A 19,866-nucleotide genomic window follows, 5' to 3' on the forward strand; every position below is an offset into this window, starting at 1 on the left:
TCCATAATTTTCAAAGGTTTGTGTAGCAGCTCAGACACAACGAAAAAGAAAAAGGACTAACAAATACTACATTATACTATGAAGCTTTTGCTGTAGACTTGTATCTACCTTTTATTCTGTAATAAGTATAACAGCCAAGCTGAATGAAGCTGAATGAACAGTAACGGGGTACTCCTGTCTTTTTGTTTCATGTGTATTTACCTTCCCTTACATGCTTCCGCTTCTCCCTTGCAAACCTTCCAGCGATTTCTTTCCCCTTCTAACAACCAAACATTGGGTTATCGTCTTCGTAAGCTGCTGCGGTAATCGATGTTTACATGGGTTTCTAGGTCACCGATTAAAGGTACTGCTCTACTCCGTATCATTATTTGTAACCACTACCATACCTGCACCTTCCCATTCTTTCAGAGTCGGTGACGAAGACTGTCAAGTGCGATGTGCTCCACGAACGATTCTTGGACTTTGATACGATCGATAAATGGTTAGGGTTTTTCCATTCTTTTTGGGTCGGTAATCGACACCAGCAGGGTTTGAAAGGTAGGGTTTCATTTCCTGGTTTCTTGCAAATAGTGGGTTTGAATTGTTTCAATCGTTTGATTAACCTTTCATAACAAGTTATTTTAATGTTGGAAGTTAGGATTTTATCAGTAATTGGGGTGTCAAGATGTGATGGAATTCGAACCGGTATGTCGTGTCATTGCTGCTACCTGTTTACTTGCCGACGGTCGCCACTGTTCCCTTTCCGTTGTTGCTTCGCCTCAACATTTTTTGTGGTCGTCAATATTACATATCGTTTAGGTCGGATTTTGGTTACTGTTTTTTTTTTTTTATTTGTTTATAAACTCTATACTAGATTAAGATTAGAATAAATTTTCCGAACTTTATATATGTTTGACGGAACTGTTTAACTTCTAATCAAAACTAGGAGTGTCCTTAGGGAGTAGAGATGACCTTCTACATCTTTCTGGACCAAAGGAAGATGATTTGGTGATGCAAACTATTTAGTAAATTATCTGTCACACATTTTTGTTGCTGCCACTTAGTATCATGCTGTAAGTGTTGAGGGCTATTTACATAATAATGTGTATTAATCTGCTTTGTATTTCTGTAGGATGACAGACTTTGTTGACAAAGTAATAGCTTAAACTTTAAGGAATGAACAAGCACCACAGTTCGACATGAAGACTTATGAATTACTAGAAAGAACACTGATAATTGCCGCTTCTTCATGTTGCGTCAGTGAATACAGAGGTACACTCTAGCCAAAAACATATGTACACATATGTTTCTTAATACTTGCAGCTACTATTACTGCTGCTACAATCCAAACAAAAAAATACCTAAATAATTCTGTAGGTGCTCAACTCAAAAAATGTCTAGATGTATTTTTTCGTTTGAACCATAGTACTTCCCCTTGGCATCAGGAAATGAGCTTTCAGCTGCCTTTAAATATTGTTTAAATACTAATGTGATCGTCGATATTTACGGCGCTACTGCTACTGTTATTTGCTATTGTCTATACATGCATCATTGATTTATTATAGTGGAATAAACATAGATAACTAATGAATTAAAAGTTATAGCCTTAGTTATGTGTTAACCTAGAAAAGTTATATAATTGATTTAGGTTGAGATAGAGACCCTGATCTTAAACACAAGATATTTATTATATATGTTAACAGGTGACTAATGCGTTGTCTTTTATTTGTTGTGTTGTTTTTTTTTTTTTTTTTTTTTTTTTCTTATGCTTCATGTAATGTTATTGCTAGTTGTTGGGTTTGAAAACGACTGCGCATTTGTGGTTGGTAGCATAGTTTTTGAATCATATTTAATCCATTTACCCGTGAACCTGACCTGTACTGAAATGTTCAAATAACCTGTTTCGATCTGTACCCATTTTGATTTTCTGCCTGTCCGCCCATTTTGTCACTGATTAAATACTTTCATACTTCATATAGAAGCTACGCTTACACTATTCTTTGGTTCATTAACAGATATGGGTAATCAAGCCAGAAGGGATTTATTGTATTCATGTTTATGATTCAAAGAGGCCGTACAAAATGCTGCTGTTAAGGTTAGATATTTAGATTGAGAAACTTAAGAGTTCAATGCAACAAAACATGACATAGCAAACTGAATTATATATATCATCTCTTATAGATATATAGCTGATCAGGAAAAATGAAGAATGTCCACATCATGCAGTCGTTTTAGCATACATGTGAGTTTTATACATGAAGTATAAAGCTTAATTTTCCCGTTCCACAAAATACGTATCGAGGTCACAAACATTTAAATGTAAGTTGGGCTATTCGGGTTCTATCTTATCTGAAATGGGTCAATTGGAAAGAAGTTAGAAAGTAGGGAAATGGGTCAAACCATTGAATATGCCTAAACTTTAAATTTTATTTATGTAGCTTCTTAATTTGTTCCGAAGGAAATACAATACTCTTGTAAATTTGTAATAATAGTGCTTCAGCAATCATGATTAATATGCTAGCTCATTATATCATTCGTTATTTACTTCGTCTAACTTTATCTTAATTTATTAATAGGTCATTCAAGAGCTTGGGATGGGTCCAAGAGGTTCGGCTCTTATATATGGCTATACAATTTATCAAAGATTTTTGTAATCCTGTTTATCCGAGTCAAAGAATAAGGAGGTCAGATTCTTCTCTTTATATCACATATCACTGAACTACTTCAAAGGGAAATGTCCGTAATATCATATTAATCAATCACTCGAAATATTATACGACTTAGATGAATAATGGGAAGAATTATGATAAACTTTCATGGAAATGGGTCAAAGTGGGTTACATTTGCATTATAACACGTCATCCAGGTTATATTTGAAATTTAGAAAGTGACGCTCTCTAAATGGGTTGTATAGAAACTCTCTAAATTATTACACCTATTGTCTTAACACTGTTCTTTTGTTTCAGGACGCCAACACGCTTTTGTTACCAACTACTAGATCCGCTATTTGCCATTCGAACAACACACAATGACAATCTACTGTAACTGCAAAAAAAATATTCGAAAACTAGCAGCGAAGCGCGACGGGCCTCACTCTAGTTCTATATAAAGGGATACTAGCCAACCACTATGAATAGTAACCACTGGCGTCATACCGACATCATAACTATGTCAGCTGTTTCGTCATTTTCCTATTTTTTCAGAAAATTTGTTTTCTTGGGCCCAAGTTTTGTTTTTTCGGCCCAAGTATTTGGCCCAACTGAGTGGGCCACCGGACCTCCATCTAGTTATGTATATAATTCCTGCAAACAAATCCATGAAGGCTTTTGTAATGCAGCTACTAATGTATATATAACGTAAGTACTTCGACTACCAAAATACTCTTTTATGTGCATCTATATCTTTTGTATATGCTAAAACTGCATCTTTTGTAATGTATATATATGTATCTGCTAAAACTGCATCTGTTGTAATTTATATATAACATTACTACTTCGACTACCAAGATGCAGAGCACAATAGCAACAACGGAACCTTTTTCTAATTATATACGATTAAAGAACTGAACTTTTATGTGACCCAATCTTTTATTTCATTATTGGGTTTTCAACTTATAATAATTTTACAAAAGACAAACCTAACTTATATGAACAAAGATCCACCACTACTCGTCTTTACTTGTCTTTTTGTAAATTTTGATGAGCTAAGACCATCGAAAAATTTTCAAAGGTTAATAAAGACTACAAAAACATGCTAACGACCTTTGGAGTGATCTTATAACCATGTAAACATAATAGAATTTCTGCCGTTTGAAAAAAAAAAAATTAGACAGATATAGTTTTTGGCGTAAAAATATTTGTAATGGTAGCGGTTTTAGTGAAATTATTTCATTACCTTCACATGTAAAATAATAACAAGTTATACACATTAATATTACACGCAACTATAAATACTTCTAAACAAACAACCAGATAACTGACATATACTTATCTTGGTGCCTAAGACCAAATATAACGCATCGTTAAATTCTCTCGTTAGATGATGTGGACAAACACTGACGGACGAAAGGTTGATTAACGCAGCTTCAGTCACATGCGTCAGTCATATTGCTGACGAAAAGGAAACAAGCTAGGTGTGAAAAACAGTGGAACTAATGAGTGATTTTAAAATTAATTAATTTATGTTATTTATTTATTTTAATCACCCAATTTCCAATCAGATTTTACCACGTCACCGTATAAATATTTGACACAAAACTTTGACATGTTTGGCTATCGGGGGTCAAATTTAAAAACTCACATTTTTACCAAAAAGTGCATCATCCGTCTATGACGTCACAGACAGAGTTAAAATTGGTCTATATACACTAACAAATCATTGAGATTTTACTACTCTCCGATTTACATATTTACATAAAGTACCCGAATCTACAAATATTTTTTTTATCAAATAATGAGAAGACTAGTTGTAAAATGGCGACCATATGATGTCGTCACTAATTTTTTTTGTACAAATTCAAATTAAAATCAGTCACATGTTGGGGAGGTTTGTTATATTCTGACTCCCAACCACCTACCATGAATTAAAAGACCAAACTCTAATTTTATGGTTCTGAGTACGTGGTCACAAGCATATATTATTTTTGATCTACATGTAACTGAACAAATCACACAATCAACACAAGACTGAAACTAATTACCAGAAGATTGAAACAAATTACAAACACCTCTACTTTGTGAGGGTTAGCCAGAGAGAAAACGAAACTTGAAAATGATTGAATGAATGAAACAGATCTATTTTGAGACCTATTTTATTCTATGCTTAATGACGGCTAATAACAAATATCAAAGATAGACCCCTTCAATAAATAAAAGCATAGATTTGGACCCTGGAGTATTAGTTAGATCACAACTGTGTCCCGTCGTTGTGTTAGTTAAACAAACCCCATACCAGGTATGTTATTTGTATTAACTAACACCTGATTCACATTGTGTCTAACCCTTCTACACTTGACCAGCAATATCCAGTATCCAACCTTGTAGCTTTTCTGCAATGTTCCTTCCAAGCTCAAACTTAATCAAGATGCCTGAAAGCACAATGACTTAATGAGAAACAAACAACATAACCAAACAATTAGATTAATCCTTTTAACAGTAACTTTAAATACTGCATTAAACAGTTTGTAAACCATTGTTGTTTAAACATGTGAATAAAAGTTAATATCAAAATATTTAGAGAAAATCTTAAAGTCACATCTAGCATTAAATCTATTTTTATCTTTCAAATTTGGTTCGTGGCATATGGACATTTGAGATAATGTATATCGTAACATGTATTTTGTAGTTTTAACTCTTGATTATTTATAATTAGAAATAAGCATTGTACTCCGTATTAAATAACAATCATATGTTTGTGGCGTTTAGATGTATAAATATTCTGTAATTCACTAAATTCCGTAACATGCATATCGGTATATATATGTATTGTAGCGACCCCGACAAATCGTCAAGTGACGGCGTCAGCTACGTGGGTCCCATTACCTGATTATAAGTCTTTAAGATAACGTTTGACCAAAATATGTCGCCTTCATTTCAAAATAAGGATTGTTTCAAAGTTTACAAGAATTGTTCAACCAAAAGTTAAGTTACAACGTTATAAGTACGATTGAAATCTAGGCGACACGGTTTAAAGTAGAGTCAAAAGACGCTCCATGAAATGCATGTATACTCGACATCGGATGCAAGTATCAAATAGTGAGCGGAAGCATGTATCACATATCGTGCAAGACCTGAGAAAAACATAGAAATCTGTCAACGAAAACGTTGGTGAAATCATAGGTTTAGTAAGTATTAAACGTTGTTTTTGAACCACAAGATTTTGTATTCCCATAACGTAGATTATCCAAATCATTTGCATTCCAAAAGTGTTGTTATACGCGAGCACTCAATTATCAAGACTTAACCAACGTTACCCCATCACACAGTGCTAGAACCCACACTAAAACACAAAAATATATTTCATCCGCATAACGGTAGCGAACCGTCCGAATGAGGGTTTGTTAAACCCGTATGGCCACACAATATAAGTTCTCGCTTACACCCTGCAAGTGTAACTAATGATAATCGAATTGAGGCATTTTTGTTCTAACTCGCACGTGGAATGTTTGTTTTCACACTTGTGTTCAAAACATAAAAGTAAGTAGTACAAGATGTAACAAAGTATATGTTTTCTCAGCCCACGATTTAAAAGTATAAAAGTTGTTGAAAAGGTGGGACTATGATCTCACCTCGAGTGCACGAGTATAAAGGTACTTCAACAAGTAAACGTGTGCATGAAAGTTGCTTAGCCTTAACCTAAACAAGTAAGTTATATCAATTAACCGGTTACGACACAAGGTCGGGTGAAATGTGTTCAATTAGTCCTATGGCTCAATACGACTCGATTAATATAGCATGTGAAGCAAATTGTCAAGTTTCATGCAAGATACAAGTATAAAAGCATGTTAGGAAGATTGCATAATTAATTGGCTAAGTTTGACAAAAAGTCAAACTTGGTCGGTCAAAGTCAACGAAAAAGTCAACATGTTCGGGTCGGGTCTCGGACAAATTTTCTATGCTAATTATTCATATATAAGCATGTTAAAACAAGTTGCATGTGAATTGGAGGTCTAGAACATGGCAAACATTTTTGATAAAATGGAAAAGTTGGACAGAATCTGGACAAGGCAAATGTCGCGCCGCGGCAAGGGGTGTCGCGCCGCGACATAACACATGGTCTGGTGTCAGGTCGTTTTCAAGGTTCAAGTCTTGGTCAAAACTTCAAACAAACGCAAAACGCAAACCGCAAACAATTAGAAGACGTATCTTATACCGTTGGAAAGCTCTTTTGACAAGGAACACAACTAAACACAAATCCTCAAACAAAAACATCATTTACAACAATCGAATTCTCGTCATGTGATCAATAAACGCTCATTTCAAAGCCTCAAGTTCATCAATATGCATTTTAAGTTCCGGGAATCCAATTTACACATATGATATGCCGTTTTGAAGGTAATGAAGCATACATTACAACTAATCACTAACAATTAACATTCCATGGCATTCAAGCATCCAAAAATTCATTTCAAGAACTAGCAAACCCTAGTCAAGCAACACCAAAATCAATAATCACGTTTTTGAAGTTTCTTTGATCAATCTATATATCAACATGAAGCTAATGATGCTAGTAACACTTTTAAAACATGAACTTTAACAATCTAACAACCTTTAATCATCCAAATCAAAGATTAAGCATACAATTTTCATTTTCAAGCTAGTTACACCAAAATCAACAAATCAAGCAAACAAATCATATATTCATGTTATACACGAGCCATAGTCACTAACTAACAACATTTCAAGTAATTAAAACGAATTTAGAGAAATTTAGTGTTTTAGAAATGTTACCCAAAATCAATGAGGTTGGTATCAAATCGAAGAGGATGAAACGAGGATTCCAAAAGTACAATTTGTTTTGATGTTTGATTCCTTGCTTGAATTTGGATGATGATTGAAGATGATGAAGAATTTAAGGTTTGAGTTTTTGGTTGAGAGAAAAGAAGAAAGAAAAGAAATTAAAAATGTGGGGAATGGTGGAGAAGTAGTTGACTTAGTCAACTACTAGTGATTAGTTTGGCCATATGGCAAAAATGGTCCCTCGAGTTTGTAGTCGGGTGCGGGAATTAACCAAACGAATATTTTAAAAACGCTCGAGTAAACGGGTGACGTTATATTTAAATAACGAGGATATTATGAACGTTAGTTAATGAAGATACAAATTTAAATCGCGAAAGATATTATTAAAAAAAAAGACGGTGTTAAAATAAATTTAACGGAAAAACGCGGGATGTTACATTATCCACACCTCAAAAGAAATTTCGTCCCGAAATTTAGTTGGAAGTAGTAGTCGATATCTCTTACTCGAGACTTAGAGTAGTAACTCTACGAATGAGTGAAGGTACTTTCTTGGACATTCCACGAATCCGGATAGTCGGGGTGTTACGTTGTATTGAAGTTCGATTTCACGATCCATGATTTCAATCAGTTTTCCATGAAGAGGAGTTTGTCATCAATAGTTGGTGCATCTAAAAGGATTGCACATTCCTGTTCCGCATGACACGTTTCTAAGTTTGTTACACGAAATGTAGGATAAACGGAAACTTAATTGAGTCGGAAGTTCTAAACGATAGGGAGTGGTTCCAATACGCCCCAAGGTTTCAAAAGGTTCGATATTGCGGATATAGCCTTTCTCGATTTCCCAAAATGGATTACACCTTTCCAAGGTGCGGTTTCCCAATATTACGCGGTTACACACTGGGATTTGTGAGGTTTTCATCTAAGTTTGGTATGACTCTTTTGGGCGACTACGGGTCGTCTCGAGCCCTTCTCGGACTTGGATTTTCTCAATTGTTGTTTCTTGGATGAGTTAAGATTCGGTGTTTTGTTTGCCACATGCTTTGGTCCAACGAATAGGGGTATGACATTAGCGGTCATATAGGGTTTCGGAAAGTGCGTGTGAACACACGAGTGGTAACTACTGTTGTAAGAGGGATCTACTAAAAGCGACCATGCAAGTTTGAAACATGTCTTTCGAAGACGTAAATCGTTCGTTTGTTCGGTTCGTTTGTTTGTGGGTGGTACGCGGTACTCATGTCTAAGCGGTCTCCAAGGTTTCTTGTAAAACTAGAAGTGAAACGAGTATTTCGATACAGAATAATTGACAAAGATACGCCGTGTTGGAATAGAATCTCTTAAGATACGTTTGAGCAAGTTAGTTAGGGTTCGAAATATGTTCGTTAGGACTATTCATCCTCGTGGCGAATACTTAGGTAATATGAGGAATTTCTTTAAACGGAAATGCGAGCGATAAAGATAGGAGTGAAATGAGGACTTAGAATAGGATGAGCTTGCATCTCGAGGTTGCCATAACGTGCCTCTAGTTGTCAAAAGTTGAAGTCTGAAAGAGAAACGAGGTAGTACACGTAGTTGTATAGTTCGGGGTTGAATAATAGTTGACCGATTATCAGAAACACAAGGGTGTTAAGTCAAAGAAGAGTGAAGTATCGTTGGATTGTGTGTTATCTTAAATTCCAGTAATATCAGACGGTGATGGTGAAATAACAGAGGTATGTAGTGTGGTACGTGATGACGAGAAGTTTGATCGGATCCACAATTTAGTATTCGAATTCTTCGTGTAAAATAACGAATTTTAGTTATGTTGATTTTTGAGTCGAGAGAGTATGCCTTTCGGCGTTCAAGTAGAAATATTTCCATGTTTGAGTTCCATCTGTTGCTATACGATTTTAACTAGAAATGTTGGTGTGAAGAATCACGCTCAGGGTTCGAACACGGAGAGGTTTAGAGTTTTCCTTAGTGAGTTAACGAGTTTAAAAGTCGTGTGACACGAGAAAAGTCAGAAATGAATCTTCGGTAACAACCGGTGAGATCTAAGATTTTTACGAATACAAGTCTGAGTTGAGAGAGTTTCATGATTACGTGTGGCTTGATTTCGAGATTGATTGTAATGCCTTGACCATTAACATAATGGTCTAGAAAATTTGACTTCGTTTAACAGAAATTCTCACTCGGAGAATTTGGTATAGAGTTGCTCTTTTCTCAAAGTTCGAGCGTAAGATGGTGATGTTGTTCGTTTTCCTTCTTTACTTAAATAAGTTAAGATGTCATCTATAAATACGATAACAGATTTGTCTAGATAAGTTGCATACGTGGTTTAGGAGGTTCATGAACACGGACGGAGTCCTAAATAAATCAAACGGTACTAAGAGAGATTTACAACTAACGTTGCGAGTTCGGAATTGGCTCAGGAGACATCGTCTCCATTAACCCCCAATTGATGATAACCAGAACGGAGGTCGATTTGGAATACACGGGATTCATGCAAGTAATCAGGTGGTCATGGATACGAGGAAGAGGGTATCGGTTTTCAACCGAAAATTATTTAGTTCACAATAATCTATACCTAGTTGTAGGGAAACAATTTCTCCTTAACGAATAGGTCCTGAGCTCCCTAGTTCTATAGGTGTCAAGTCAATATTCTTAACGTATATCCTCCGATAGAATTTATAGGCACACAATATATTCCGTCGGTCACTTAAATCGTCTAAGTAGTATCTGGGGGAAAGAGGTGGAATATAAAGAGCACGAGTCAAATCCTTGGTTATAAAGCGTCTAACGGTACTCGAATCGAATAAGTATGAAATATACGGTTTGTTGTGAAGAAAACGTACCCGTGACTAGTCCATCATCGTCTCGGGCATCCTAGGTGTCGATGTTGTAAGTTCAACGGCGCGCGTTGGTTTTTGCTTTATTCTTTGGGCATTCATTCCTAAAATGACCCGATTGGCCACATTTGTAGCAAATACTCGGCTTTGGTGTGTCGGGCCCCTTTTGAGTGACGGGGGCGGTACTTCCACAATACTTGGCAATATGACCACTACCTTGGCACCGATGGCAAATTAGCTTGCCACATTCACCAAAATGATGCTTGTGGCATTTGTTGCAAAAAGGTCGTGTCCCGGCATAACTTTTCTTGCCGACGGGGGTGAGAGGTTCCTTGGAAAAGTTGTTGTTGTAGTTACTCGATTGGGGGGCTTCCCATTTTCTTTTGTTGTCACCCGACTCATCCTCGGCTTTAGGTGCCGGCACTTCAATCTCGTCTACCGTTTCGATCAATTGACGGGCCATATTCAGGGCCTCTTGGTGATTACTGGGTTTGGATGACATTACTCCTTGTTTGATGCTCTTGGGAAGACCATCCATGTAAAGTTCAACCCTTAGAGGTTCGGGGGTCACGAGGTTTGGGCACATCAAGGATAGCTCAGAAAATCGTTGATTATATGCCTTTAGGTCATTCCCGACCGCTTTTAAAGTTCTTAGTTCGTGTTCGAGCTTACGGGTCTCTTCGCGCGGGAAGTATTCGGTGATCATCTTTTTCTTTAAGTCGGCCCATGAGAGAGTGTGAGCTTCATCGATGCCCACCGACAGCACATACGTATTCCACCATGTGAGGGCGATACCGGCAAAAGTGTGGGTGGAATATTTGACTTTGTCTTGGTCCCGACAACCGCTTATGCTAAAAACGGCTTCTGTTTGCTCAAACCATCGGGTGAGCACAACCGGTCCTCCGGTCCCATCGAAGGTGTGAGGTTTGCACCCCATGAAAGTTTTGTAGGAGCAACCCTCGTTTGAATTACCGGTTCCATGGTTGTTGTGGTTGTGGTTGTTATTGATGTCGGAGGAGATACTAGCCATAGCCGCACCTATGGCGGTGGCTATCATACGTTGGAGGGCTTGTTCGGGAGTTTCGGGAGGAGCGCGTCGACGAGCCATTGTTCCTTCATGACACAAAAATATCGTTGGTTAGTATTCTAAATAATACTAACCGCGATATGGAATAAAGAATAAGAGAAAATTATCCTTGACTCGCCTTAAATTCTTTATGTCATAATGTCGGAACGTCCATGTGAATCACCGTAATATAATCCCGGAAATTATATTACCCTGATTCTCATGTGCATTTAACATTACTTCATAAAGTCAAGGTGGCGCGTCAACAAAATTTATTCACGTAAGATCAAGATCGAATACGAGTCAGATATGATAGAAGAGTTCGAGTATAAATGCACAAATAGTCAAGTAATTCCTACTTCAGTCTATATGCCGGTTGTAGTCTAGATTCACCTATGTACCCTATGACTCGGGGTGAACACAAATGAACTCTAAATCCCTACAACCAAGGCTCTGATACCACTTGTAGCGACCCCGACAAATCGTCAAGTGACGGCGTCAGCTACGTGGGTCCCATTACCTGATTATAAGTCTTTAAGATAACGTTTGACCAAAATATGTCGCCTTCATTTCAAAATAAGGATTGTTTCAAAGTTTACAAGAATTGTTCAACCAAAAGTTAAGTTACAACGTTATAAGTACGATTGAAATCTAGGCGACACGGTTTAAAGTAGAGTCAAAAGACGCTCCATGAAATGCATGTATACTCGACATCGGATGCAAGTATCAAATAGTGAGCGGAAGCATGTATCACATATCGTGCAAGACCTGAGAAAAACATAGAAATCTGTCAACGAAAACGTTGGTGAAATCATAGGTTTAGTAAGTATTAAACGTTGTTTTTGAACCACAAGATTTTGTATTCCCATAACGTAGATTATCCAAATCATTTGCATTCCAAAAGTGTTGTTATACGCGAGCACTCAATTATCAAGACTTAACCAACGTTACCCCATCACACAGTGCTAGAACCCACACTAAAACACAAAAATATATTTCATCCGCATAACGGTAGCGAACCGTCCGAATGAGGGTTTGTTAAACCCGTATGGCCACACAATATAAGTTCTCGCTTACACCCTGCAAGTGTAACTAATGATAATCGAATTGAGGCATTTTTGTTCTAACTCGCACGTGGAATGTTTGTTTTCACACTTGTGTTCAAAACATAAAAGTAAGTAGTACAAGATGTAACAAAGTATATGTTTTCTCAGCCCACGATTTAAAAGTATAAAAGTTGTTGAAAAGGTGGGACTATGATCTCACCTCGAGTGCACGAGTATAAAGGTACTTCAACAAGTAAACGTGTGCATGAAAGTTGCTTAGCCTTAACCTAAACAAGTAAGTTATATCAATTAACCGGTTACGACACAAGGTCGGGTGAAATGTGTTCAATTAGTCCTATGGCTCAATACGACTCGATTAATATAGCATGTGAAGCAAATTGTCAAGTTTCATGCAAGATACAAGTATAAAAGCATGTTAGGAAGATTGCATAATTAATTGGCTAAGTTTGACAAAAAGTCAAACTTGGTCGGTCAAAGTCAACGAAAAAGTCAACATGTTCGGGTCGGGTCTCGGACAAATTTTCTATGCTAATTATTCATATATAAGCATGTTAAAACAAGTTGCATGTGAATTGGAGGTCTAGAACATGGCAAACATTTTTGATAAAATGGAAAAGTTGGACAGAATCTGGACAAGGCAAATGTCGCGCCGCGGCAAGGGGTGTCGCGCCGCGACATAACACATGGTCTGGTGTCAGGTCGTTTTCAAGGTTCAAGTCTTGGTCAAAACTTCAAACAAACGCAAAACGCAAACCGCAAACAATTAGAAGACGTATCTTATACCGTTGGAAAGCTCTTTTGACAAGGAACACAACTAAACACAAATCCTCAAACAAAAACATCATTTACAACAATCGAATTCTCGTCATGTGATCAATAAACGCTCATTTCAAAGCCTCAAGTTCATCAATATGCATTTTAAGTTCCGGGAATCCAATTTACACATATGATATGCCGTTTTGAAGGTAATGAAGCATACATTACAACTAATCACTAACAATTAACATTCCATGGCATTCAAGCATCCAAAAATTCATTTCAAGAACTAGCAAACCCTAGTCAAGCAACACCAAAATCAATAATCACGTTTTTGAAGTTTCTTTGATCAATCTATATATCAACATGAAGCTAATGATGCTAGTAACACTTTTAAAACATGAACTTTAACAATCTAACAACCTTTAATCATCCAAATCAAAGATTAAGCATACAATTTTCATTTTCAAGCTAGTTACACCAAAATCAACAAATCAAGCAAACAAATCATATATTCATGTTATACACGAGCCATAGTCACTAACTAACAACATTTCAAGTAATTAAAACGAATTTAGAGAAATTTAGTGTTTTAGAAATGTTACCCAAAATCAATGAGGTTGGTATCAAATCGAAGAGGATGAAACGAGGATTCCAAAAGTACAATTTGTTTTGATGTTTGATTCCTTGCTTGAATTTGGATGATGATTGAAGATGATGAAGAATTTAAGGTTTGAGTTTTTGGTTGAGAGAAAAGAAGAAAGAAAAGAAATTAAAAATGTGGGGAATGGTGGAGAAGTAGTTGACTTAGTCAACTACTAGTGATTAGTTTGGCCATATGGCAAAAATGGTCCCTCGAGTTTGTAGTCGGGTGCGGGAATTAACCAAACGAATATTTTAAAAACGCTCGAGTAAACGGGTGACGTTATATTTAAATAACGAGGATATTATGAACGTTAGTTAATGAAGATACAAATTTAAATCGCGAAAGATATTATTAAAAAAAAAGACGGTGTTAAAATAAATTTAACGGAAAAACGCGGGATGTTACATGTATACATTGGTAGAATTATAGACCCAACAAGACGTCAATCAATCACTAATCCACAAATGATAAACGAACTAGCTAAAACAAGAACGATAAAATAAATGCATAAAATGACACGGGATTTAACGTGGTTATATCCCAACTCCAAAACGTGAAGAATGGTTTACTCCACGAGTAACAAACATGGGCGGAGCATTGTGGAGACAGGGCGGGGCATCCGCCCCAGCTGGATTTTTTTTTTTTAAAAAAATTTACACTAAAAAAAAAATTTATACTAAAAATAAGGTTTTTTTTAGTGTTCGCCCCAACTTCAATAAAAAATTAAATAAATTTTTGTACTCGCCCCATCTGTGGTCGGGTTCAAGTTCTGTCAATGGTAACAAACCAGAAATTATTTACTATATTTTTCGTACACACATTGTATGAGTTACATATGGTCTATTTATAGTGATAAACAAATAAGAATCCAAACACAATTCAAAGTCCTAAATAAATTCCAACTGCTAGCGGGACATCATCACTTTGCGATCGCGACATGTATACTTCCACTCGCGAGCTTTAAGTTCCAAACAAGCTCATCTTTCTGTTTGCTCTTTCGATGTCGCAACACATACACTCGCGGTCGTGAGCCTCTCACACTAGCAAATCCGTTTCTTGTTTAATCCGACTTCGAACTCCACATATATAACTTATTTATATATAAAAATGATTGCAATTTTGTTTGATTTCCGCACGGTGTCAATCTTAAATTGTTAGGACGCTATATAACTTCTAATTTATTAGTACTAATCATAATATCTTATCGAGACCAAGTTCGCTTAATTTAAATTCATAATTAACCTTGTCTCGACTTGCAAATTTAAAATATGTGATAGTACTATGTTTTAGCGTGTTTATTATTTGGTTTCAAACTGTTTAACATGATTATCGAACCAAATTCAATCTAATTAAAATTAAGCTATTAAAAAAGTTCAAAATCAATTAAAATCTGAAGGAGTTTGTATCAGTTTTAAGCACGCCACAAAAAGGAGACTCAGCACACCACACTACCATTGGGAGCACACTACACCGATGATGTGATGGACTTAGAGAATTGAACCATGGGAGGCATCTAGGCTTAAAAGATTACAATATCCGCTAATAGTCTATCTTTCTTTAACCTCCACTTCCTTTTATTTCTTCCGAACATAAAACTTAGGAACACCGGTTCTCTTTATTTTCCCACAATTAAATTTAATTTCACTTCAAATTAAAACTTGACAACAAAGGCGGGTGTGTGTTGGGGCGTCAAAATGAAGTGGATTTTTTCTTCCGATGATGACGCTTGTTACAAGGCGTGAAAAGTATCGAAAATGGAGGCAGATGATGGAAAAACTCAAATTTCGACAATTTATCAAATTTTGAGAGTTCATTTCTATATTATTATTTATCTTTTCACCAACTTCCAATCATATTTTGGCACATTACTAAAAAACCTTTCTACAAAATTTGATACTCAAATTTGAAATTCACCATAACGCAACTTTAAAACTTGACATTGTCACGTCATAGTCAAAATATGTCCTCTTTTGTTAAAACACAAAGATTGCATCCACGTCGCAACGAGTGTAACAGGTGGTCAAGGTTGTGACAACATATTTGATCTTTCATTTATTTCACTATATATACTCCCAATTTATTTCTTTGTTATAGCACTGCTTACTTTATCGACATGTCCTATCATCACATTTTCCATTGTGGTTAAACTAATAAAATCAGCATCTTTTCCTTAGTTTTGAGCTTTCAGTAGATGTAGTTGTATCTCCATTTCTTTGTTCTTGCCAAGAACTTCGATTTCTTTGTGTAACTGGTTGTGGTTCCTCCTCCTCTTCTTCCTCATCAACAATTTCGTCTTTCATCATGAATTGTTGATAGTATTTGAATGCCACCAACAACATGAACACTATGATATAAACATTCTTAAAAAGTTTAGAAAAACAATTATGTTATTTATCAAGGAAGAAAAAAAGTTGTGCTACATACCTGCCCAAATACGAGCAACGGTAGAAGAAAGATTCCAAACTAGGGTGAAAACACCAAAGGCGACGGCTTTCTTTTGAGTGCATGACTCCCAAGCATCCTTGAATCGTTGAACCCAAAATGAACCTTCATTTACACACATAATATTCTTTCAGAATTAGATGGTCGGAAATTAAATGAATATAGATATAGTCAGATACCTACAAAGTAAAACAAAGTGCAACCGACCCTTTAATGGCCCACCCACTCGTCCCACAACATAAAATAAAGTTATTCTATCATAGATTCCTCTGCAAGTCCAAAAATTTAGGTCATTGACCTTTAAAATTATTAGTACGTGACTTCTACAAAAGCAAAAAAACACACGTCTTGTAACATGATGATTCTTTTTGTATTTATAGTTTTATTTATATTGTTCAAAATCAACGTTATTAAAGCATAATAATATAGCCGTTGGGGAATTTAATCAAAGTGCAATTTCATACTTTCACTAGATTTCTAACAGTTGACGAATGTAAATGGACCCACGTCAATTACTGTAGACACATGCACTAAAAACCTGTAATGGGGACCCAATTAACCTGAACCGCTTGGTTATTTGTACAATACAAAAGCCATGTACGCGTGTCGTGATGTCTTTAATATGCAAAGCACACAACACAAAGGGCAGTAATGAGTGATGGTAAAATAATTGCAAATGCAGGAAATTCATGTGAACTTTTGTTCCCTTATTCATTTATTTACCGTATGCAGTAAGTTGGGAAGAATATGAGGAGCAGATCTTAGGCACCGTAAAAACCGCAAAAAAAGCTGCAAAAAAAAAAAAAAAAAAAAAAAAAAAAAAAAACTTCTATCAGAATTTCTATATAAATAAAATAAAAATTCCTTTATAATTAAAGGTAGAACCTTGATTTTCAAGACTCAAGTACAGTATTTTACTATGTATATGATAGAATTTAACAAATTTCACACTAGGTTATCTATCACAAAACTGACCCAATTTGGCCATTTTCCAAATAGTTATTGAACTGCCACTTCTTGCCAAAATAAATAGCAGCACTGCTAACTGTCAGATGACACCAAAAAATTGTAAATATTCTAACTAATCTTGCAGAAGATGTAATTTACATAAAAATCAGTGAGAAAGGTAAAAAAAAAGAAAAAGATAATAGTTTTACTTTTACCTTCATTGTAGTAGCAGGATCACCTGAAAACAAAGCTTTCACCTTTATGAGAAATTCATTGATGTAAGGAAGGAATAATTTTAATGCCCAAATTGCATCTTCTTCAACAACAACACATTCTTCATCATCTGTACAGTTATCTCTATCTACAACTCTCCTGTTTTATTTAAAGGGCATGAATATCAAGAATATATATAAAAATGGTTTCATGTTTAGTAGGAGTAAATGCATTATGTATGTGACTGATTTACCTTAGAATCAATGATTTGAAGATGAAGATTGCACCAAGATATATGAGACTCATATAAGAAATCACAGCAATGAAGCTGAACAAAACAGTAATGCAGAAAATTGTATTAAAATGGGATGATCATTTTGTATGTAAAAATGTAAATTTTTTTTGCATTACCTGATATTGAGGTCTTGAGTGTATGATGATGAAAGAATAGAAAATGTCCCTAAACCAAAAATTAGTGCTGATTTTGATGCATCTCTCCACATGATCAAATCAGCTGAAAATTATAAACAAATTGCATAAAAATCAAAAATTATGATATTAAAGTTTAAATTTTTATATCAACAATATACCAACCAAAAGTTTGCAATTTGCTATGGGATTTGGGAACTCTCTGCGAGGGAAATTCATCTACAAAATCAAAGTTAGATTGATTAGAATTGAAAAAGAAAAATAAAAAAATAATTAAATTATAGAAACAAAATATGCTTACTTTTGCTTGGTCTTGAAATGATTCTTGGATGATTTACAACAGGAATAGGATGTTTTCTGATAGTTCTTGGAATGGGATGCGATCTTTCATTTCTGTGATGAACTTTTTTGTCTTCAATAACAGTTTCCAGTGACTTGCTTTTCTTGATTGTAGAAATGGGTTCCGTTTCTTTTTCTTTAACAATTACAATAGCTCTTTCTTCATTAATTTCTTCATTATTCATATTAAAAGCTTCACCTAGTTCTTCACAATCTTCACTTTTGACTATTGCCATGTCAAGTGTCATCAATTTCTCATCACATTCATCTATTTCATCTAAGTTGTGACTAGACTCTGATATATTATCCAATTTTTCATCATCATCATCATCTCTGTTTACCGTGTCAGTTACATCAATTTCGTGAGTTTCATCACTAACTGGAGCTAATTTAGTTAACAATGGTTTGACTTGCTCAATTCCAATACTTAAACTTGCGCTCTCTTTTCTTGATAAAGCTCTAGTCTTTAATGTCATCTGAACTGGGCTTCTTTTAATTCCATCAATTGAAACATTCTGTTCCTTATTCCATTCCTGTCTTCCTTTCTTCATCTGAATTGGGCTTTTCTTGATTCCATTCCCATCAATGGAACCACTTAAATATTTACTGAATTCACCCAAAACTTTCTTGTTTTGAGATCTAACCTTTGAGATCTGATCTGGGCTCTTCCCATTTTCTTCTAAATTACCATCAGATTTCCAAGTTTTCCTCTTTCCCCCACCACTGATTCCATCAGACCTCTGTTTTATTCTCAAACCCACCTTCTCCAAGTCTTGATTTTTATCAATGGGTTTTTCAATTTCTTGAATTTTATCAATGAGGTTTTCAGTTTCTTGATCATTATCATCACCTTTAAAAACTTTGAAACTGCCTCTCATTCTGCTTTCCCAAACAGAACCTACAACCACCCCATGTTTTGATGAATTAGCTGCCATACTTTTTCTTTTTGAGTCCATAATGGTATAACTTCGACCAAAATTTGATTGTTGTTGGAAGCTTTCAGATGAAGAAATGGCAGTTAGTTTGGTGAATGTTGTTGTTCTAGTATGGTTCTGATGATGAAACATTTGGGTTTATTTATTTATATGTATTAGTGAAAAAGAAAGAAAGCAAATATTTTTAAAAGCAGGGGAAACAGAGGGTTTTAGTTTGTGTTTAGCCTCTTCTCCATAGCTTAATTTTGTCAAATTAAGAATGTGCAATATTTGTTGCAAAAACGGAACAACATAAAAAGTTAATTTAGAGGTTTAAAGTTTGCCTCACTTTGGTTATTCTTTACTCTGCCCCACACACCTCCTTAATATTTTATTATATTGAATATATTAAAATTAAATATTAGATTAAATCTTAATTTTATTATATTGAATATATTAATATTAATCAATATATTAAATACTAATATTAATTAAATTAATTTAGTTTGATTTAATTACTACTCCCTCCGTCCCAGATTAATTGTCCCCAGACAAAAAACACACAGTTTTAGGAAATCCCACTAACTTTATTTCTCCACCAATGAAATATCTTCTCTCTCCAGATCCACCAATGAAATATCTCCTTTCCTTTCTATTTATGGAAGTAGACAATTAATTTGGGACATCCCAAAATGGAATACTGGACAATAATTTAGGGACGAAGGGCATATTACGAAGTATTTATTAATTAAGTACATATTATATTACTCATATTATTATATTAT

At 35.3% G+C, this 19,866-nt stretch overlaps 1 protein-coding gene and 1 long non-coding RNA gene across 6 annotated transcripts; one reads left to right on the top strand and one right to left on the bottom strand.

Annotated features, from left to right (window-relative positions):
- Positions 1-152: 152 nt before the first annotated feature.
- On the top strand, positions 153-3,315 carry LOC139860173 (uncharacterized). 5 transcript variants are annotated; one of them, XR_011763748.1, is made up of 8 exons: positions 153-343; positions 409-537; positions 634-798; positions 1,112-1,251; positions 1,995-2,074; positions 2,161-2,221; positions 2,556-2,663; positions 2,946-3,315. It is a non-coding gene; the product is annotated as an uncharacterized lncRNA (long non-coding RNA). The 5 variants fall into 5 exon arrangements; XR_011763652.1 differs by having other exon boundaries at positions 153-537; positions 616-798; XR_011763860.1 differs by having other exon boundaries at positions 153-537; positions 2,161-2,298.
- Positions 3,316-15,743: 12,428 nt separating this feature from the next.
- Positions 15,744-19,171, bottom strand: LOC139884816 (uncharacterized). The gene is made up of 9 exons (XM_071868796.1): positions 18,130-19,171; positions 17,994-18,047; positions 17,811-17,913; positions 17,653-17,727; positions 17,402-17,558; positions 17,214-17,283; positions 16,962-17,027; positions 16,221-16,343; positions 15,744-16,140 (listed from the first exon to the last, which is right to left on the bottom strand). The coding sequence occupies exons 1-9, from the start codon at positions 19,121-19,123 to the stop codon at positions 15,953-15,955; spliced, it is 1,830 nt and encodes a 609-aa protein (XP_071724897.1). The 5' UTR covers positions 19,124-19,171; the 3' UTR covers positions 15,744-15,952.
- Between the last annotated feature and the right edge of the window lie 695 nt (positions 19,172-19,866).

The sequence above is a fragment of the Rutidosis leptorrhynchoides genome, chromosome 1 (genome assembly GCF_046630445.1).
Source record: "Rutidosis leptorrhynchoides isolate AG116_Rl617_1_P2 chromosome 1, CSIRO_AGI_Rlap_v1, whole genome shotgun sequence".
NCBI lineage: Eukaryota > Viridiplantae > Streptophyta > Magnoliopsida > Asterales > Asteraceae > Rutidosis > Rutidosis leptorrhynchoides.